Here is a 22,638-nt window from a genome sequence, read left to right on the forward strand (position 1 = left end):
ACTGACAGAGATCACTTCGAAGCAAGGTCAGACACACACGGGCCGGTTGAGCAAAGACTCAGCAACTGCAGCGGTAGCCTCACTGGAGGAGACCAGCACTTGTGATTATGGTCGTTTATCCTATATACATGTTATTTAGAACAACCAATCATGTAGGCAAAACATACAATATTAAGTAGTAGTCATTGTCTGTTTTTATTTGTATTTATTTATCTGAATCTATTTAAATACACTATCTATATTCTAATATGACATACCTGTCCTTCGCAGCCAGTGTGATACTGGCATGTGCATGGTCACATGACTCTCAAAGCTGTCATGTGATTTGATCATTTCTAAGTACATCTCTCTTGGAATTCTTTTTTTCCCACGGTGAAGCTTTTTGTCGACGTTCATTAATCACATACTGAAGAAAGATCCTGTGTGTGTGTGTGTGCGTGTGTGTGTGTGTGTGTGTGTGTGGGGGGGGGGGGGGCTGCAGAAGCTGAGACACTTGTCTCCTCCCTGACCACGTAATTAATCAGGTGAAGTCATTTGGCCGCATCCCATAGCAACGTCACTCAGTCTTCTCAGCGTCATCTGGTCAGAGCTGTAGGAAAGCCGGAAACCTTCCGTGAAAAGACAGTGTTATGAAACAGTACTACAAGTAGCTTTGCAGTAGTTCTGAAAAAGACTCCATGTAATACTGATGCCACGACAGGACCTGCATAAGCAAACGACAACACCAGTGAGAAGCTATTTCTATTTGGTGATGTGATGATTGTTCTTTATGCCCGTCATCTGGTCAGATGCCCTGTGGATGAAGAAAAATAATAACAAAATAATAATTAGCAGAATTACATTTGTACATAAACTCAAGTGAGCAGGTATGGGTATCCCATTGTCCATCACCGAATCTCTTTGTCAAATCCTGGTCCAGCTCCGGCCCCTTAGAAAGCTGCAGCGCCCTCTGGTGGTCGATCTGATCCCTGAATAAAACAGAGGCTGACAATTCACTGCAGATCGTCATTAAAGCATCCCAATCTCTTTGATAAAAAGCAGTTAAAGGACATTTGTATCCGTTTTTATGGCTTTTTCTGTCCACGTATACATTTATTCTAAGCTTGCATTTGCATGTGGTTCTGAAAGGATAAGACAAATCAAATGTTTTGATATTGCACACCTTAAAAATGTAACCTCTGTGACTTAACGGACTGTCACAAAATATATTTTATTAGTTTCCTTCTGATACACTTGGCACAGCTGTCAGGAGCTGGAGTTGATGTGGATGTTTCTGCAACATTTCAGGACAGAAAAGGATGTTGCATCTTTGAATGGCGACTTAAAAAAAAAAAAAAAAAGTTGAGTCTGCAAGGAGTTTGAAAGCATTCAGGTCCATCGTGGGGCTCAGGGTCCGATTTGTTGTCTGCCAAGCTCCAAGTGTCTGAGAGCGGCCCTCAGTGATGGGTGGAGCAGTGTGGGAGGAGTACGTAAACAAAGTTCTCACTTCCTCTAATATAAATTGAGCATCGTCTATGAAGGGGATCAGTGGAGTTAGAGCTCTGCTGCACGATGTCCTTCAATGACACGCTCGCCATCATCGGGGGATTTACTGTTGTTTTCCACCTGCTGAGGCTGGCCTGGAGATGTTTGTGTGGATTCAGACAGTTTGTTTTGACCGAGCTTTGGCATGTGGATTTAAAGACATATGGGCAATGGGCAGGTAATGTCAAAGACAATCTACGTCATGATCTCTTGCAAGTTGCTTTTGCAGCTACACAAAATGTTGATGATGCAAGATTAAAGGGTCGAGGTTTGTTTTACAAGAGAGGGATGTACGCTGCATGGACAAGTTTGGGATCGCCTCCCACAAAACCTTGATTTGTTCCAGTCAGATGGCTGAGAGAGGACAATGTACAACCAAACGGGCACAGACCTCACCGACAGTTACACAGGAATAAAAGAAGTCAATAAAAGTTGATAAAAGAAACTTGAAAAAGATCATTAAAAATGAGTGCAGATTTAAACAGTAATACGTGTCTGTGTCAGTGTCAAGTGCATAATTATGCAGCTTGTAACAAGCCGAAATTGATACAGGTATGTTGCTTCGGGAAAGCTTTTAAACACATAATCTAACCCTGAGTAGACTGCAGAGGGCCCAAAGAAAAACAGCTACAAAAGATATTTAGAGCCCAAAAGCTCGAATGTGGTCCAATAATGATCTACGGCCACTGCTTGCCTGGTTTGGAAAAGAAAATCTAAATCAAAAGTGTATTTTGGGGGGGAAAAAACATTCTCACGTCACATGTAACACTGCGGAAACATTGACTGAATTTAACTTTGAATTATTTAATTTTAATTGAATTGAATCTTCTTTCGGGGTAAAAACTATTTCAAATGTAAATTCTGTTCTGAAACAAGTGGTAGAGACTGTAAATTACTGAAAGAGAGAGAGCGAGAGAGCAGACAGCTCAGATGTGCGTGTATTTGGATGTTCTTGCAACAATAGTTTCCATAAGTAGCACCAGACTTCCTTTCTATGAGCAGTTGGATAAGGGATTTGATAAGATGTTCACATTCCTCCATGATGGGCCATTTCCGTCTTTTTACGAGGGAACATTTCAATCCTCTCCAGGCACACATCAACTTCAAGTCCATTTCCCATATTCCTTTGTTAAATTAGTGCCGTTTTTATTTCTCACTTCTGACACTTTTTCGATGAAAGAAATCTGAAAAATTGCCAGATTAAAAGTGCCTTTTTTCTTTGTTTTTCTGTGTGAGAAGGAGCATAAGTATAAAGAGTAGAAGAGCGTGTGTACTTAGGCGAAGCGACAGCGGATGTTTTAGGATATTTTCCTCTTATTCTTCCATCTCCTCTCCTCTGTGCATCTCTCGGAACTCTTACCCTCTTGACCTCACTATTTCCATTTTGGCTCTGCTTTATACATGGATGATTTAATAACTAATATTTTCACCTGAAGCTGGATGACTTGATAAACAGACAAGAGAAATGAAAAAAAAATGTGTGTAAAATTGATTCCTCGAAACATATGTGCGCTTTCTCATTTGTGCAGTTGTCACTGGTGCCACTGCTGGAATTGGCAAAGCGTATGCCTGTGAGGTGAGTCTCCAACTTCCTACAACTATTTATCTCCATATTGGGGTCTAAATTTCAATTTAGGAGCCAGACGGTTGACATTTGTTAAATCGTTTCCGATGGAGTGTATGAGGTCTCACCGATGCAGACTGTTGTTGTTGGTTAAAAGAGCCAACACACTTGTCTGTCCTGTATGTTTCCTCCTAGCTGGCCCAAAGAGGCCTGGATGTTGTTTTGATAAGCAGATCTGATGATAAGCTTCAAATGATTGCCAAAGAAATAGGTGAGTGAAGTGAAAATATAACCGCTGTTGTACTGCTGCAGCCAATGGGCTGGGGCCTTAAACGCAAACGATCTTTCTAAAGTCAGATTGTATAGAGGTCTATGTGTCAGGAACCCGGAGTCGGGAAAAAACCCAGATCGCTGGAGTGGTAACCCACGATTTACCCAGTGGGCGATTGAGGACCCAGATGCAGAGTACAGTCAAAAGATTGTTTTATTTCCTCTCCGTCACAATGGAGTTTCAAAGAATGTAAACGTGTCTTTGACACAGCAATAATGGGAACACAAAAAGGTATAATCCCAACGAAAGTGTTAAATCCAAAAAGGGTATCCTCCAAACCAAGAGTCATAATCCAAAAATGGTATAATCCAACAAAGAGTCAAAATCCAAAACACAGAGGACTAGCAAACGTTACGAGAGGGTAACGAGGATCACAAAGTATAATCAAACGTCGCGATGACGTGTCTAGCACACTGCCAGGTATTTATACCCTGGTCAAACAAAGTTAATTCAAGTGAAAACAGGTGTGGACCAGAAAGACTGAAATAATGTCTTTCGACCACCAGAGGTCGCCAAATGACCCCAGTGGCAAAAACAGAAGTCCCAAATCATGACAGTACCCCCCCTCTTAGGGGAGTCTCCTGACGACCCCTGGGCGATCAGGATGCTTGCGGTGAAAGTCACTGATGAGGGAGTTGTCAAAAATTTTCCGGGCCGGGACCCATGAGCGCTCCTCTGCGTTGTAACCCTCCCAGTCCACCAGGTACTGTAGCCCGCGCCCCGCCCGACGGGAGTCCAGCAACCGGCGAACTGTGAAGGCAGGCTGTCCACCCACGATGCGGGGGGTGGGAGGGGGCTTGGCAGCCGGGGCCAGAGGAGAGGACAGGAGGGGTCGCAGAAGGGAAACATGGAACGAGGGGTTAATCCTCAGGGTGCGAGGGAGCTGGAAGGTCACCGGGTTGATCCTCCGGACGATCTTGAACGGACCAATAAACCGAGGCGCCAGCTTGCGGGACTCCACTCGCAAGGGAATATCCCGTGTGGACAACCACACCCTCTGTCCTGGACGGAAGGAAGGAGCCGGTCGCCGACGCCGGTTGGCCTGGGACTGGTTGGTCCTCGCGGTGCGCACCAGGTTCTGCCGGGCCTTCTTCCAGGTCCGCCTACACCTTCTCATGAAGTGTTGAACAGAGGGCATCCCAACCTCCTCCTCCTGCTCTGCAAACAAGGGAGGCTGGAACCCAAACTGACATTGAAAAGGAGACACATTAGTAGCGGAAGACTGGAGGGTGTTGTGTGCGTATTCTGCCCACGGAAGACAGGAGCTCCAGGAGGATGCGTTGTCTGCCCCCAGTGCCCTCAGGGTGGTCTCGAGCTCCTGATTCATCCTCTGTCTGTCCGTTCGACTGAGGGTGGAAGCCGGAGGAGAGGCTGACCGTCGCCCCAATGCTCTTGCAGAAAGCCTGCCACACCCTGGAAGAAAACTGGGGACCACGGTCGGACACGATATCCAGTGGAAGACCAAACAGCCGAAATACATGGTTAAACACGAGTTTCGCGGTTTCAAGTGCGGACGGTAGCTTGGGTAATGGCACAAAGCGACAGGCTTTCGAAAACCTGTCTACAATGACAAGAATAACAGTGTTCCCCTCCGATACGGGGAGACCGGTCACAAAATCCATGGAAATGTGGGACCACGGTCGGTGTGGGATGGAAAGGGGATGTAGCAACCCCTGAGGCCGCTGGTGGGAGTTCTTGCTTCGTACACAGACGGAGCAGGCCCCGACAAAAGACTTAACATCCTCAGCCATGCCAGGCCACCAAAACCGTCTCTGCACGAACTCCAGCGTCCGTCGAGCCCCAGGGTGTGCTGTGATACGAGAAGCGTGGCCCCACTGGAGTACCTGTGATCGTACGCCTCGGGGAACGAAGAGGAGTCCAGGCCTCTCCGGACCTGGGGTGGGTTCGTCCCGTTGCGCCCTTCTGACCTTGGCCTCAATCCCCCAGTGGATGGATGCCACGATCCGGGAGAGAGGAATGACGGGCCTCTCTTCCTTATCTTGGCTATCCGAGGGAAACTGCCGGGATAAGGCGTCGGGCTTGATGTTCTTCGACCCTGGGCGGTAGGAAAGGGTAAAGTCGAACAGACTAAAAAACAGGGACCATCGAGGGTTGAGGTGCTTGGCGACCTGGAGGTACTCAAGGTTCCGATGGTCCGTCCACAACAGGAACGGATGTTGAGCGCCCTCCAGCCAGTGCCTCCACTCCTCGAGCGCCAGCTTGACGGCCAGCAACTCCCGGTCACCCACGTCGTACCGGGATTCTGCAGGACTCAGCCGGTGAGAGAAGAAAGCGCAGGGGTGGATCTTGTCGTCCTGAGCCCTCTGAGAGAGTATAGCCCCAACCCCTACCTCAGAGGCATCCACCTCCACCATGAAAGGCAGGGATGGTCCGGAAGGACGAGAATGGGAGCTGAGGAGAACCTTCTCTTCAGTTCACAAAAGGCCTCCTCCGCCTTAGAGGTCCAGACGAAGGGACCCAGACCCTTCTTGGTAAGGGCGGAGATGGGTTCTGCAATAGAACTAAAGCCTCGGATGAACCTCCTATAAAAATTTGCAAAGCCCAGGAACTGCTGCACCCCCTTAATGGATTTAGGGGCCTCCCAGTCCCTCACTGCCTTGGTCTTCTTTGGGTCCATCTCAATCTGGGCCTCCCTGATGATGTACCCCAGGAAGGTAACCTCAGGCCTGTGGAATTCGCACTTCTGTGGTTTCACAAAGAGATGGTTTTTAAGGAGTCTCTTGAGAACTTGTCGGACGTGTAGGCGATGTTCCTGCAGAGAACTGGAGAAAATCAAAATATCGTCCAGGTACACGAAAACGAAGTGATTAATCATGTCACGGAGACAGTCATTGATCAGGGCCTGGAACACGGCTGGAGCATTAGTTAGGCCGAAAGGCATCACCTGGTATTCGTAGTGCCCCGTCGGGGTGTTGAAGGCCGTTTTCCACTCGTCCCCCTTCCGGATGCGGACCAGGTGGTACGCATTTCGCAGGTCTAGTTTGGTAAAAATGCTTGCACCCTGGAGGAGGTCAAATGCTGTGGACATCAGTGTCAGGGGATCGCGACGTTCTGTCAGGAACCCGGAGTCGGGAAAAAACCCGGATCGCTGGAGTGGTAACCCACGATTTACCCAGTGGGCGATTGAGGACCCAGATGCAGAGTACAGTCAAAAGATTGTTTTATTTCCTCTCCGTCACAATGGAGTTTCAAAGAATGTAAACGTGTCTTTGACACAGCAATAATGCGAACACAAAAAGGTATAATCCAAATGAAAGTGTCAAATCCAAAAAGGGTATAATCCCAACAACGAGTCAAATCCAAAAATGGTATCCTCCAAACCAAGAGTCATAATCCAAAAATGGTATAATCCAACAAAGAGTCAAAATCCAAAACACAGAGGACTAGCAAACGTTACGAGAGGGTAACGAGGATCACAAAGTATAATCAAACGTCGCGATGACATGTCTAGCACACTGCCAGGTATTTATACCCTGGTCAAACAAAATTAATTCAAGTGAAAACAGGTGTGGACCAGAAAGACTGAAATAATGTCTTTCGACCACCAGAGTTCGCCAAATGACCCCAGTGGAAAAAACAGAAGTCCCAAATCATGACACTATGAAAATGAGTCATTGATTACCTCAAAACATAGCAAACATGAGAGTATGTCTCATTCACTAGTTTAAAGTATTTGTCAATAGAGGTTAATTTAGTAGATTATAAACCCATTAAGTAAGATGGACCATAAAACAGGGTATGCTTTACGTCATGGCTACCTTGTGATTGGTTGTTTACAATGTGTTGTCCGGTCCAGAAGTAATCTGAGTTTTTGTACTACTACTTAATTTACTTTAAGTTGATTGTAACATTTTTGGTTGTCCAAAATGTTTTATTTAGTGAATGTCAAACATCAAGATGGCCACGGCCAAAATGCCAAAATATAGGCGAAGGTCAATTATAACGTTCTCACCATGTGTTCACATATAATCCCATAAGATGTTGGTGAGAAACTTTAAAAAATGTCAGTTTTCATAACAACATTAATATATATTAGAGATGACCTATGACCTGTTAACAGGCAGCTTATAATACATCATCAAAACTACTCATGACAAGATTTGTTTTACTCTATTAAAATACAATCTTCTATTGCATCATCATTTGAATTGTGTGTTTTCATGAAGAAAACAAACACTGTAGATGATGTAAACAAAGTAAAGGATAACATTTAGAGTTGTTGATGCTTTACACTGATGTCAGAGCAGTTGGAATGATGTTTAACAAAGTCTGGAGCCTTGTAGCTCAGCTGCTATAATTAGACAACAAAGGAATCTGTGTCTACCAATACGGATCATCAATGATCAATAATAATTACTGCCGACAAAAAGAAAACACGATATGGGAAATCTGAGAGTTAAAATATGTTTTCTCCCTTTTTTCTCTTGTGCTGATCGGTGACACGATCCAAACCGTGAGTTTTGATGACTACAGTTTACAGTCAACACAAATATCTTCCATTTGCAACAGCGGATCAGTACGGACGAAGGACTCTCACCATCCGGGTGGACTTCACAGACGGCCAAAGTATCTACGCTGCTATCGCTGAACAACTGCAGGGACTGGAGATTGGGATTCTGGGTAATAGGACAACTAATATCGGAGCACAAGAAAAGTAGTCGGATGTTATTAAGGTGCTTTGGAGACTGAGATATATTGCAAGCAATTCTTCTAGAAAACGCTGACAGAGAAAAAGCTGCTGTTTATTGGAGCAATAACTCATCACTGCCACCATATTGGTCCGGGGAAGCCACATCTGCTCATACAACCGGGGGTCCGGTCCCCCCTCAGGGTGGCGCAACATATCACAGGGGGTGCACTAGTATGACAAAGTCTGTATATTTCAAATAGATATTTTATTGTCCTCGCTCAAAAATACTCGACGACAACACCCTGCTTCACCACAGTATTTCTGTTGCAGATTAGCACCACATCATTTAAAGTATATAACGTATTTAACTAAGGGGGACCTTCACTGAATAAAGGTTGGGAACCACTGCCCTAATGCAGGCAGGAAGTCTATCCACTATTAAAATACTCATACAGTAACTTGAATTTTCAATAGATTTTGCAAATGCCAGGCACAGATCAATAATACAGGAAGCGTGGCAACATTGTATACCAACAGACTTGTTATCTTGTGTAGATAGTAACAGTAATAGTCCTATATTATATCCCAAATTAAATAGTATCTATTACTTGATGTACAAATTTGCTACCATGATGTGAGTTCAAGGAGTACTTTTGTGGTATTTGTCCCGTTCCTCCTCCACTGTGATTTATGACAGTGAAAAAATATCAAACGTGTAGCGCTCAGTTTAATCAGTTCATGATTGACGTGAGACAATATTAACAAAGGTTGTTTGTGTCTTTTTAACCCTTACAGTTAACAATGTAGGAATGGCCTACTCTGATAATTTTGCCTATTTCTTGGAGGTACCAGATGCTGAACAGGTAACATTTGTCTGAAACTGAATTTGCATCCTAAATATAATTTTCTGAAGGCCAGACAACATATCATTTTGTTATTTCTTGAGAGTAAGGGTTATGTTTGTCTCAAATTTCTAACTCATATTTTCCCCTCTGTGTTTATTCTGACCAGAGAATCACTCAGATTATCAACTGTAATATGCTTTCAGTCCCTCAGGTAAGATATTACTGTATGGTTGTGTGTTTATGAAGTCCCTGTGTTCACTATATCTGAACTAAGTTGTATATTGTTGTAAATGGCTAATGTAATAAAAAAAAGATGCCAATGATTTATATTTGTTTTACTCAGATGACCAGACTGGTTCTTCCAGGCATGGTTGAAAGGTAATGTCACAAACGTCCAGAGGTTAACACTTGGTATGAGGTAATGAGAATATGAATATGAATCTTCCTTCTCCTTCCAGAGGGAAAGGGCTGATTATCAATATCTCCTCTGAAGTGGGCGTTCGTCCACAGCCTTTGTTGTCCCTCTATTGTGCCACGAAGGTACTCTCTCATCCAGACATTATGTTATTTATGTGCACACATTCATTCAAATAATGCACAACTTTATGACACTCACCCTCTCTTCTGCTTTGTTTTGTGACGGTCATCTTTATTTCAGATATTTGTAACATATTTCTCTCAGTGTCTGCATGCAGAGTACAAGTCAAAGGGAATTATTGTTCAGGTAAAGTATGGGAGGCGTAACCTCGGTTATTCAAATATACTAAAGCTGGAGGAAATGTATTACACACCCACAATTATCTTATATAATGTGAACGTAATCATTTAGCTCTGAAAGTGTTATTCACTTCAAACAAGACCTTAAGAATAAAGCAAAAACACAGAACTAGGATTGATAGAAGTTGACACTTCTGTCATTAAGAGACTGAAACTACAGATATGTTAGGTTTGGTTAATAACAGTATCCCGCAGCTGGTGTGCACTCAAATTGTACTTTAAAAGTCTGACTTTTGAAGATGCAGTCAAGTTGCACAGTTCGGCCCAATCCCAATGTTAATCCTGTGTTTAATGTTGCATTGCTATGAATTGTGGGTAATTACTGGGCTAAATTTCCAGATATGTGGATTTTTGGTAAGTGTTCATAAAGGGCTCAACATCTCTGTGAGAGAGCCATAAAACACTCGATGATGTGACAGTGGGACAAACCTAATCTCTCTCAGACCTAAACTCTCACAGACTTAAACTCTCACAGACCTAAACTCTCTCACAGACCTAATCTCTCTCAGACCTAATCTCTCACAGACCTAAACTCTCACAGACCTAAACTCTCACAGACCTAAACTCTCACAGACTTTACGGCAGTGCGCCTCAAAGTCTGTGAGTCTGAGTGAGGAGGTTGGGATTGGGCCGAAATGTCGCCCTCAAGCACCTGATGATTTGAAGGCGGATCAGCCCTGAGGCCTCACATCGGGACTTTGGAGTTCGGCCATTGTCAATGGGAGCTGGTACATTAATCCCAAACACGATTTTAATGTTTAATTTGTATGATGATAAATAACAGCCACGACTGAAGATGTTTTATCACATGCATTCAACCAGAATGTTTTGATTTCTAAGTCACTCAGTACCACTTCAATTCACAACTCGGATCATTGCTTTTAAGAGTCATCAGTGTGTGTGATGTAGAGGGACGTTCAGCCTGTCCAACCCAATCCCTCCCCAGTGTGTGGCCCCCTTCATGGTGTCCACCAGCATGACCAAACACAGGCCGGTCAACTTCTTTGTGAGGAGCGCTCCCGGGTTGGCCCGCGAGGCCTTGAACACCGTGGGTCACTGCAGCTACACCAGCGGCTGTCTGTCCCACGCGCTGCAGGTCAGCTGATGACAGAGCGATTCCTACCACGCCGTCAGCTGCTGCTCCAGCCTAACGCCTCTCCTCTTTCCTGTCGTCCTACAGAACACGGCACTCACGATACTCCTGCCGGACTGGTTTCGTATGTCAACGTTCCTCGTCAGAAAGTTCAGGAACTTCGCAACAGCCAGCCAACGTGATATGAACGTGTGCAAGACAAAGGAGACGCTGGGTCCAAAGGAGGAGTAGTCATGTGACTGCATCTGCACAGAAGTTCTAACTGACACACTTTTACAGCTGAAAACTCACTTTATAAGTTTGAACAGGGTCCTCAAAATGTGTGTACCATCATTACATGGTAACTGTTATAAACTGCACTAAAAATATAAATGTTTTATTTTACACATTTATTTATTCTCAGTTGCTTGAAGTTTTTTAATTATCTAGAGATAATCTGCAGCATAATATAATAGTTATATTAATGTATGTACTATATTATTACACAGAAACACACGTACACAATGTTTGTATTGATTGCATTTAAGCAATCTTTTAAAAACATATTTTCTTTGAAGATTTTACTATTGATACCAATACACAATACATTTGGCATATATTAACAACGGTGACAAACAGCAGTTTAATATGTACATCTACAGTAATGACCTTGAGCAAAAGTTCATGCAAATAGATTAAGTAACTGTCTATTCGTTAAATGGTCTATGCAAGTGCTGCAACACTAGAAAAGCAACTTTGACAAGAAAGCAGTAACATTTCATTCTGTGCTTTGTACTGTAAATGGGGTAGATTAATTCTTTTGTCAAAATATAACTACTTGCTCTGGTTTCAGCCCAGACTAGGTCTGAATCATCATTGTTCGTGGTCCTATCTAAGACTGCCTCTCATGAGTAACGATATATATAAATAAATAACAGTCTGCATCATGGAGCACAAAATCCAAGTATAGTTTTCAAGTAAACGCATACTGTTCATCATTCTGAGGTCACATGTAGAAGATGGTTCCCTTCGTTAAGACATGTTTGCAAAACTAAGAACTCAATTCAGCTCAGAATTATTTATTTTTTTAAAGGTCTTTGAATTATTTGGTCCAGCAGAAATCTGAGAATGTAGGAAAAGAAAGCTGCAAAATATAATTTAGAAACTGAATCAGGGCCAAAAAAGGTCTTTACCTTTAACACAAATGTATAATTTCATCCCTGAAATTAAGTTTAGACATTTGTTTTAAATGTCAAAGACAACCCGTATTGCTCCAAACTAAGCTAGTTTGACTTTTTTCAGTCTCAAGTGAATAGACAGATGTAAAGCTGATCCAAACATGAGGTTGTGTCAACATAAATCACACCAAAAAAGTTAGTACTCCCACATTTCTTGGCTCAATCACCAAGCCAGTTCAAGTATATGTAAATAGGAAAATAACCTATTTAAGTGCATAAACCCAGGGCTCTCAAGTTTTGAAGACAGGCAAGAGTGACATTTCCATCAGCAGCCCATTTCTTTTTTTTGATTGGCTGATAAGTGTCTCCTCACAGCAGAACTCCAGGGGATCGCTTGATTCCTCCACGGTGAGGGCAGCGCGGCCAACTCATGTTTGCGCGCTGCGGCACATTAAAACATTAAATAGCCGAGAGTTTTTTTCAGCGTGAGAAATACGATGTGTGGCGGGAGTGCGTGACTTAAGACCGAAATGCGTGAGTCTCACGTTCAATGCGTGACACTTGAGAGCCCTGTAAACCTCAAGTGGCTTATTTTAAAAATGCACTCTGTGATCTGTGGCTGTGCTCCTTTGGAAAAGCTCGAGTAAAACTAGAAAGATTCATTATGTGAACATATTAGAACAGATGCTACAAACTTGTAACTTAACATAGTTAATATTTACACGCAACCAGAGTTGAAACTCAAGCAGATAACACTTTGCTGCTTCTACAATACTAGCGGGGGGAAACGCTCGCACATGCTCACAGATCAGTGGACGTGACTGGGGTGACCCCGTGAATCAGGAGCGTCGGCCCCAAGCTATTGGTCACCGCTTCCACCCGAGCCAAGTACTGCTGCTCCGCGCCGCGCCGAGCGGCGGGTCGCGGCAAGTACAGGAAGCGCACGGCGGCCTGAGCGCTGTGCTCCACCAGCATGCTGTTCACCGCGGACAGGAACTCCTCGGAGAGAGCCGGCGCCGGCTCCGCTTGGGGCTCCCCGCTCGGCGGCACGTGGTGCTGCACCACGGAGTCCCAGGGCACGATCTTTATCGACGCCCTGATCCTCAGCTTCCCGAGCAGCTCTCGGAACGTCTCCTCGTTCACCACCCAGCCCTGGTCGCTGGACTCCGTCTCCACGTTCAGGAAGATTCGCATTCTTGCGTGCCGCCATTTGTTGGACATGTTGAGCACGCAGGCCATCTGCAGCAGGAACAGGCTGCACACGTCCTCGTAGTCCCGGCTGCCGGGCTGCAGCAGGTTGAGGGGCCACACGTCGATCGTCCGCTCCGACCCGTCCACCTTGCTGTCTTTCCCCTCGCCCTCCAACTGGAAGAAATAGCGGGCGAGGCACACGTTCTTGTTCATTTTAATGGCGTCGGAAATGATCCCCACGTACTCCTCCGGCGACAGCCAGCGAGGGTTCTCCACATGTCGGACTGGTGGGAAATGGGCCTGCAACGAAGGCAAGTCGACCCCAAAATTATATTCGCCCTCGCGCCCTTGTCCAAGTGAGGAGTCGCAGAACGCAGAATCCTGGAGGAAGAAGTCCTCGGGGGTGCAGCCGTCGTAGAAACCCAAAATCAGTGTGTTGGGCTTCATGCCACCTTGAAGAGGGAAACAAGGCGATGAAGCGACATGGTCGTCTGTACTGAATGTCGGCGGGATGAGGGAGAGGAGAGCGTACCGAGGCCTGTGATGCGCAGCAGGTGCTGTGTTCCCTGTCTGACGGAGGGCGACAGCGTCAAGTCCACGAAGGCCTTCACCCCGAGTTTATCGACGAGGCTCAACCAGAAGTTGTACTGCTGCTGAACCGGGTCTGTTGGCAGAGAGTCTAGAACACAAGCAGGATTGGTAAGAAATTACAAGTATTCATAGATTTGAAGAGTCCACAGGACTTTCAACACAGGGCTTGATTTTATAGAGTAAACACGACTGAAGACATTTCAGCAGAATGTTGGTGGATGAAGTTCTCAGGTTCTTCATTGAAGTAAAACGGTAAACATATAAAAATGTATAAAAACTGCAAAAATAAATAGTCCTGCATTGAAATATCTGAAAAGTTCAAGTATATGTTAATTTGATCATCTTCACTTTAGTTAAATTTACATAAAGTAATAGCACTTGTGCTGATATATTTTTATCATCACATTATTAATAGAGGTATATCAGTGCATAAGTAGCATTTCACTGTTGTAGCTGGTTGACTTTATACAAAAGAATACTTTTAGTCTGGTCCAGTGGATCGAGCGGTTGATTAACTAAAGTTTGATCAAGTGATTGGTTAATTTTCTTTGGAAGCGACCAAACGCGAAAAAAAGGTACGATTTAATCTTAAAAGTAGCTGTAAAACAAATAGTTAAGTCAATACATACTATACTTTCCACCAAATTGTAACTCAAATTTAAACTTATTGCAGCGTTGCTGTTAACGAATTGCATTGTCAGTGATTTAATGAAAGAACCGGTCAACACCTTGCTTTCTGATTCCTTGGGTTGCACCACACAATATATTATCTTACAATATAAAAATTATATTTGCCTATTTAGCTCAACAAACAAGGACCCAGACATGTGGCCGAATGAAAGGCTGTCTGGTTTGAATTCTCAGATCTGATGCAACAATGATACAGAGGACACTTCCTATCGTATTAATAATGCAGGAGAAGCAGCAGATGGGAAGCGATAGCTCACAAGGTCATCTTCCATGACGGTGCCTGTGACTTCAGGAAAGCCAATTGGATCCGTTACACAACTTCAGTCATTTGCAACCTACTCCCACTTTCTCTGCTCTGCTTGTGCTCTCAGAAAGAAAGAGAACTAATCATGTTGCTGGAACACATCAGTGACTGGCCTCCAGATGCACGAACAGGCCAGAAGGTGAGTTTCACATGGCTTCGAAAATGATTCAGAGATAAGATTAATGTAATACTGTTAGCTGGGGATGACCATCACATAGCAACCACAGGGAATTACCAAGATCCCCCAGCTGCACATGGCCCAACACGTAGAGTCCTCCCTTCTTCAGCTGGTTGATGAACAGGATGAGCTGACAGGAGGAGCGAGGGTTGGCCACCATCAACAACATCTGCGGCCTCCAGAACTTCACGTGGTCTTTTCTCACATCCAGCATCAACAGATACTTACGCACCTAAAGAAAAAGGCATTGTTGGCACACTGTGGCACTGTCTGTTTATGTGTGTGCGTGTGCGTATCTGCATGAGTCCAGATACCTGATGGAAAATTAGAGCCTGGCTGACATAGCCCCAGCTGCTGGTGGGTGCTCTGTAGTGAAGGAAAAGCAGCAGCACTAGCAGGAGGACGATACTGCCTGAGGAGTACACGGGGTTAATGACGAACATCATCACTAAACAGCTCAGGATGCCCAGCAGGCAGGTGTGCCAGGAGAAGAGCTGGAAGGTTGGTCTGTTAAACACACACACACACACAAACAGAGACAAAGAATAGAGGCCGTCGGACACATTAAAAACAGAAGACAATGAATAAGAATTTATTGTCTCATAAATGATACGATAGTAATAAATCCAAGTTAGGTCAATTGAGTTTTAAATATAAATTGTTATTGTAATCTACATTTTTGAGCCCGTTCTCTCTGAAAGACGACACCTTTAAAAAAAGTAGCTTACATTTTTCGCTTTTGTGTCACTGAGCAATTTTAGATTCATGATCTTACTTCATTGGCCACTCAATATTTTTTTTTTTTGTACATTCTTATTAAATGCATTTGTATTGACTTCAATTCCACATTGATGAAAAATATGATGGCAATGCCTACTGATTTATTATTTTTCATATTAATAGCGATTTTACTGTTTATTACCTGAAATTGGGTGCCGACGCCCACTCAAGAGCCAAACAGGCCAGGTCAACCGCAGCGTAGGCAAGCAGGTAGAAAACAGTCACCAAACCTGCCACGGCATTGAGCTGGCCTGCAAACACTACACACTAAAACACAGACACACACGCTCAGAACACCTGTTGTAATTTGGGAAATATGGAACTGCATGCGACAGAAGCTCTGCTCACCTGTGCCAAAGCCCAGGTGTACAGCACAGCCACCCACGGATTCCCCGAGCTCGATGTGATTGTCGCTGGGGCTAACGGCAAACCTGTGAGGGGGAAACAACCGTCTGTTAGGAAACGAGTGTAAAGGACACCGACATGATGAGGCAAAAACATCAAGACGTACCAAAGAGCTGATCCAGAGCCAGAGCATGGAGGATACGGGACGCTCCGATCATAGCGCACATCGCAGCTGAAAGAGCGGCGCAGAATATCCCCACGGTGACCAATGGCGACCAGATGTTTATCCTCTGGAGGAACCCATAATCCTGAATCAACAGGGTCCTAGAGAAAAAGAAACAAATGACTTTATATTGTTGATCTCTCTTTAAGTATTCCTATCAGACATCGTGAACCAGTTCAGACCTGTCACACGTGGCGCTGACCAGGATGAAGAGGAGGACGTAGACTGCGAACGTGTAAAAGACGGCGACGATGGTGCCTTTGGGGATGGAAACACTCGGAGTCTTCAGCTCCCCTTCAGAGACATGCGTAGCGGGAGCAAACATCAGGGTGTGTGTGGAATACAGATTTATTGAATTGCTATGTGTATTTAAACAAATCTCTCAATTGACAATATTCGGCATAATGACATGCATATTTATTTAAAATAAGGAAAAAGTAGCAATGGCAAATAGTCTAGTTACAAATAGTCCAGTTACAGTCCACCTCCTACAATGACACAACTTCATTTCAAAGTGATTATACACGCAAGACAACAAGCTTTAACCTGACATGTTGGCTCCGGCCATAATCCCGGTGCAGCTGGTGAACATGACAGCGAACACGGTGGCGAAAGACATGACGGAGTCGGTGCTGTAGTCCAAAGAGTAACCAGCTGCAATGAGAAAAATAACCAACAATAGCGAGACCTGAAATAGAAGGCCCAAAAGCCCCAACGTACTTTCAGATCCTCTCCCTCCCACCAACATCAAGCCCCAAACACTCACAGCCCAGGTTGTTCCTCAGAGTGGTGGCGTTGAAGCCCGTGTAGCTGGCGTTGTAGCGGGCGGTCTGGTTGTCGGACCCCTTGTGGGCGATGACAAAATCACGAGGTTTGACGAGCACGGAGCTGACTAAGATGGACAGCAAGGTTACGGTGACCACCAGCAGGATGACGAAGGCGGTGCGGGAGTAGATGTGGGCGCCCACCAGACACACGAGCAGACACAGCAGCAGGACCACGGAGGAGTAGAGCACCGAGTACCAGTAGCCCTGTGGAAGCACACGCATCCCCTCGGACACAGAGGACTCTACGACAGAGCAAGAAGAAAACTCAGAATCCTAGAGACTAGAAAGGGATGTGTACGACTGAAGTAGGTGGTTTAGTTAACTACAAATCTGAATATAAACCAAACACTTACCAGGATCTGAACCAAACACATCAAGTAAGGCCTCCACAAGACCAAGAACATACTCTCCACACGCAAACACTTTGGCCAGGAAGAACATCAAACCAATGCTTCCTCCAAACTCTGGGCCCAGGGACCGACTTATCATGTCTGGTCACATTTAGTTAAGGCTGTAATGTTTCAAAATATAATGGCAAAATCAAGCAGCACCGTGAGGGAAACAACAGTTTGATCTGAGGATACAGTAGGCTCCTCCCCCTTGTATAGCACCGTTGGTGGAAATGGCACAGATGGAAAGTATTGTGAGAGAGATAATGGTGTAGGCTACGGTCACCATCAGAAGACCCTGCAACAGCCCCGCGTGACCAACCACAAACCCTGCAAGAGAGATCCCATCAGTGTTAGTCACGACTGCACAGCACAATGACTCGGTTGTATCGGGAGGATTCATGACAACTCCCACCGTCGACAACCAAAAACAGCTCTCGGGTTGTCCGATCTCTTCACACTCACCGGTTCTCAGGAACAGCACGATGCTGAACATGGAGAGGATGGTGGGCACCATCACCCCGAAAAAAGTGTTTAGTTTTCGAGGGTCTTTGCTTGGGTCAGTGGCGTCCAACTCCACGCCGCATGCCACCGCCAGACCACAGACCCCCGAGGGCACCAGAGGGGTGCGTTCGTTCGACATGTTTGGTGCGAGAGGCCTGGCAAGAGTCTGTCGAAAACAAAATGAATGAACACGGGTTTCAAACAGAAAGATGTACAACTACAGTATTGAATCAACAGCTGAACGGCAATAATAACACACTTTTTACTTTGGGACAAACTACCATCGTAGGAAGGAAAAAAGGGTTGAAGTCTGAAATCTTGGTTGCTTTAGTTTGTTCTTTCAGCTCCACAGACTAATGTCTCCCATGAGCCTTGTGTTGCTGATGTGTTATTTCATATTGCGTACAGCCTTTGTTTAGTTAACGTATTGTTCTCCGTTTCAAATCAAGTGCAGCAACACGCTTCAAACACACAGGAATGAAGACCGTCATGTGATCAGTAGCCCATGAGATGTCCTGCCTCATGAATGCTTCCACCCCACATCAACCAAGGGTTTACTCTGAATCGTTGCGAGGCTTTTGAGACAGACGTTCAGATTGTATACCACACAGTCACCTGACAATGTTCTATTCTGTTACCTTTTTCCACAGGCAGTAGTTTCCCTTCCTTACATCCTTTTACTACAACATATTGCAAACATCAAGCACCACCAGAGAGTCTGCGGGTTGCTGCGGTTCACACGTCAGTTCTGTATTTACAGTCACCTGATTAACAGCTGCTTGTCTGCGGCCCGAGCCTGTGCCTCTGTGTTCAGGTTTTCTCCCTCAAGGAGGCAGTTTTCATCGCTGACGCTGTAGCCAGAGTTGCCTCAACACTCCCCTCCTCTGAGTTATGAAGTCATACAGGAGTCACGTGAACAAAACAAGATGGGACTTGATCTCCTTATTATTAAAAATGGATCACGGCAGTTACTGATTCTCTTCTACCGACGATTTGTTTACAGTATTTTATCCGTGGAGCTGAAACAATTACACCACGCATCGGTTAGTGGCAGGATAGAAAATGAATTAGCACTTATTTTGTATAATAACATAATCAGATCATTTTGAAAGCAAAAATGCAAACAAAATAATCATAATTTAAACTCTCTGGTTCCAGCTGCTCAGATTTGGCATATTTATGACATCTATGATACATCAAGAGAATAATGGACGGATTATTAATTCGCTCTTGTAAAAAATTACAGGTGCAGCACAATTTAACAGATGTTTCCAGTGCATTCTGGTGCATTTCTAGTGTATCTTGCTGATTAAAAGTCATTTTAAACACGCATTTGGCTGTTTTTATTACAGTTGCACAACATTTACAAGTTGAGTAAAAAACGTCTTATGAAACATACTCTCCACCCCAACATGGGGAGATGAGTTGAGAGCAGGCAGGTTGTTTGCTGACCATGAGAACTGTGTCCCGTCATGCACGGATCCATATCAGTTACTCTGCTACTTCCCTTGTAGTCGGTGCTCTGCAGGATGCTCGGTGGCGACTCGCATGTCTATGCAGACCTCGAGAGGCCCTCAAGCCGGATACCAACATCATAATAAAACATTGTTTTCGTCACATTCGCGTAGCATGCGAGTGGAGCAACTGCGACATCACAACTTTACGTCTTTTTTGGGGGGCAAAACATTAGGTAAATGACACGCCATCCAGCAGCTTCACGCTGGGTAAATGCTGTTTACGTTGTGAGACTCTCGCTTCCAGGAAGTGATCGCGCGGCTGTCATAAAGCACCGCACCCGGCGGGACGCGCTCGCGCAGCGCCTCCATCAAGACGGCAACATCCAAGGATATGTCCACCTTTGTAATGTTCGGTAGCCAAACTTACCTCGATGAACCTCCGCGGGACACTTTCACCCACTTCCTACTTGTTTCTTGCTGCTTTGTGCAGGAGGTTTGGTTCCAGGAGAAGACGCCCCGGGTCAGATGCGCAGTGAAACCACCCCGGGACGATGGACATGACAGGACTGAGCGGTCCAGAGAGTTGGATGCTGTGAACAACGCGCGGCCCAATAACAACACAGCAGCCATGGCACGCCTTGTTCCCTTTTTATTTGTTCAAAAGTGTCACGGGAGAGCAGAAACCGCCCATGTGACTGTGGAAAGGGGAGGGCAGAAATACCCCCAAAACTGTATGAGGAAAGGTACTGCTGCCGGCCCGGAGTCAACACGACCCTTACATGTAGTCAAACGTGACGTCACCAATCGCTTATTAATAACTTCCAATACGTGTAGCCTGCACGAAGAGGCGCTGGACTGCAATGTCTCTTCTCCACACCAGGGGGCGCTGTTGCGACAGAGATGACGTCCATAAATAGAAATGTTTGGGGCGGGGGGGGGGGGGTCATTATGTAGCAGCACTAATCTGGGATGTCAAGAAAGGTTATCATTAAAATAATGGATCTTGTTTTCTCATAAGAAAAAAAACACATTGATTCGCTCCAATAGTCTATAGAAGCTGTTATATCCACTGGAAATGAACGAGGGATTGATATGGAGGATTGTGATGTTAGAGAGGGCGAAGAGGGCTGAACATGCAACATCTCCTTCGTCTTATTTCACAAGATTAATGCTTTCCAATACTCTGCTCATGTTTTATAGGCCAATGCCAATATGGTATGGTCTAACAGTTGCTTATTTAGAAATATAGATGATAATATGCCTTTATTTAATCAACTCTAGATAGACAGATATATACATATATATATACACTACCGTTCAAAAGTTTAGGATCACCCAGACAATTTCGTGTTTTCCATGAAAACTCACACTTTTATTTATCAAATGAGTTGCAAAATGTATAGAAAATATAGTCAAGACATTGACAAGGTTAGAAATAATGATTTGTATTTGAAGTATTACTTTTTTTCTTCAAACTTTGCTTTCGTCAAAGAATGCTCCTTTTGCAGCAATTACAGCATTGCAGACCTTTGGCATTCTAGCTGTTAATTTGTTGAGGTAATCTGTTGAAATTTCACCCCACGCTTCCTGAAGCACCTGCCACAAGTTGGATTGGCTTGATGGGCACTTCTTGCGGACCATACGGTCAAGCTGCTCCCACAACAGCTCAATGGGGTTGAGATCTGGTGACTGTGCTGGCCACTCCATTACAGACAGCATACCAGCTGCCTGCTTCTTCCCTCAATAGTTCTTGCACAATGTGGAGGTGTGCTTTGGGTCATTGTCCTGTTGGAGGAGGAAATTGGCTCCAATCAAGCGCTGCCCACAGGGTATGGCATGGCGTTGCAAAATGGAGTGATAGCCTTCCTTTTTTAAAATCCCTTTTACCAGCACCAAAGCAGCCCCAGAACATCACATTACCTCCACCATGCTTGACAGATGGTGTCAGGCACTCTTCCAGCATCTTTTCACCTGTTCTGCATCTCACAAATGTTCTTCTGTGTGATCCAAACACCTCAAACTTGGATTCATCTGTCCATAACACCTTTTTCCAATCTTCCTCTGTCCAATGCCTGTGTTCTTTTGCCCATACCAATCTTTTCTTTTTATTGGCCAGTCTCAGATATGGCTTTTTCTTTGCCACTCTGCCTAGAAGGCCAGCATCCCGGAGTCGCCTCTTCACTGTCGACGTTGACACTGGCGTTTTGCGGGTACCATTTAAAGAAGCTGCCAGTTGAGGACCTGTGAGGCATCTATTTCTCAAACTAGAGACTCTAATGTACTTGTCTTCTTGCCGAGTTGTGCACCGGGGCCTCCCACTTCTCTTTCTGCTCTGGTTAGAGCCCGTTTGTGCTGTTCTCTGAAGGGAGTAGTACACACCGCTGTAGGAAATGTTCAGTTTCTTTGCAATTTCTCACATGGAATAGCCTTCATTTCTAAGAACAAGAATAGACTGGCGAGTTTCACAGGAAACTTCTTTTTTTCTGGCCATTTTAAGAGTCTTATCGAACCCACAAATGTGATGCTCCAGATAATCAACTAGCTCAAAGGAAGGCCAGTTTTATAGCTTCTCTCATCAGCAAAACAGTTTTCAGCTGTGCTAACATAATTGCACAAGGGTTTTCTAATCATCCATTAGTCTTCTAAGGCGATTAGCAAACACAATGTACCATTAGAACACTGGAGTGATAGTTGCTGGAAATGGGCCTCTATACACCTATTGAGATTTTTCATTAGAAACCAGACGTTTCCACCTAGAATAGTCATTTACCACATTAACAATGTATAGAGTGTATTTCTGATTGATTTAATGTTATCTTCATTGAAAAAAACAATGCTTTTCTTTGAAAAATAAGGACATTTCTAAGTGATCCCAAACTTTTGAACGGTAGTGTATATACACAGATAAATAGATATATAGATAGAAAGATATATATATATTGATTGATTGATAGATGAAATTATAGATAGATATACAGATATATATATTCAGATATACATATATATACATATATATATATACTTATGGATAGATAGACAAAAATATATGTATATAGATATACAGATCGATATACAGATATAAATACATATATACAGATATATATATATATTGATTGATTGATAGATGAAATTATAGATAGATATACAGATATATATATTCAGATATACATATATATACATATATATATATACTTATGGATAGATAGACAAAAATATA

At 44.2% G+C, this 22,638-nt stretch overlaps 3 protein-coding genes across 4 annotated transcripts in view; 2 read left to right on the forward strand and 1 right to left on the reverse strand.

The window, feature by feature from the left end:
- gnb2 (guanine nucleotide binding protein (G protein), beta polypeptide 2) overlaps positions 1-22,638 on the forward strand; it is a 102,747-nt gene that overhangs the window by 70,920 nt on the left and 9,189 nt on the right. The gene's annotated exons all lie outside the window — the stretch shown is intronic.
- hsd20b2 (hydroxysteroid (20-beta) dehydrogenase 2) lies at positions 1,552-11,177 on the forward strand. Its single transcript, XM_056411305.1, has 11 exons — positions 1,552-1,702; positions 3,054-3,100; positions 3,284-3,359; positions 7,950-8,060; positions 8,866-8,933; positions 9,082-9,126; positions 9,259-9,293; positions 9,374-9,455; positions 9,574-9,639; positions 10,639-10,788; positions 10,873-11,177. The coding sequence occupies exons 1-11, from the start codon at positions 1,552-1,554 to the stop codon at positions 11,014-11,016; spliced, it is 975 nt and encodes a 324-aa protein (XP_056267280.1). The 3' UTR covers positions 11,017-11,177.
- On the reverse strand, positions 11,379-20,113 carry slc12a9 (solute carrier family 12 member 9). 2 transcript variants are annotated; one of them, XM_056411300.1, is made up of 14 exons: positions 19,849-20,113; positions 17,926-18,130; positions 17,656-17,790; positions 17,425-17,562; positions 17,011-17,313; positions 16,791-16,898; positions 16,427-16,538; positions 16,188-16,345; positions 16,025-16,107; positions 15,819-15,943; positions 15,211-15,403; positions 14,954-15,128; positions 13,666-13,812; positions 11,379-13,585 (listed from the first exon to the last, which is right to left on the reverse strand). In XM_056411300.1, exons 2-14 carry the CDS (start codon positions 18,101-18,103, stop codon positions 12,744-12,746), a joined length of 2,697 nt encoding a protein of 898 aa, XP_056267275.1. In that variant the 5' UTR covers positions 18,104-18,130; positions 19,849-20,113; the 3' UTR covers positions 11,379-12,743. The 2 variants fall into 2 exon arrangements, with proteins under 2 accessions (XP_056267275.1, XP_056267276.1); XM_056411301.1 differs by lacking the exon at positions 19,849-20,113 and having other exon boundaries at positions 17,926-19,842.

This window comes from Pseudoliparis swirei, chromosome 3 (genome assembly GCF_029220125.1).
Source record: "Pseudoliparis swirei isolate HS2019 ecotype Mariana Trench chromosome 3, NWPU_hadal_v1, whole genome shotgun sequence".
Classification (NCBI taxonomy): Eukaryota; Metazoa; Chordata; class Actinopteri; order Perciformes; family Liparidae; genus Pseudoliparis; species Pseudoliparis swirei.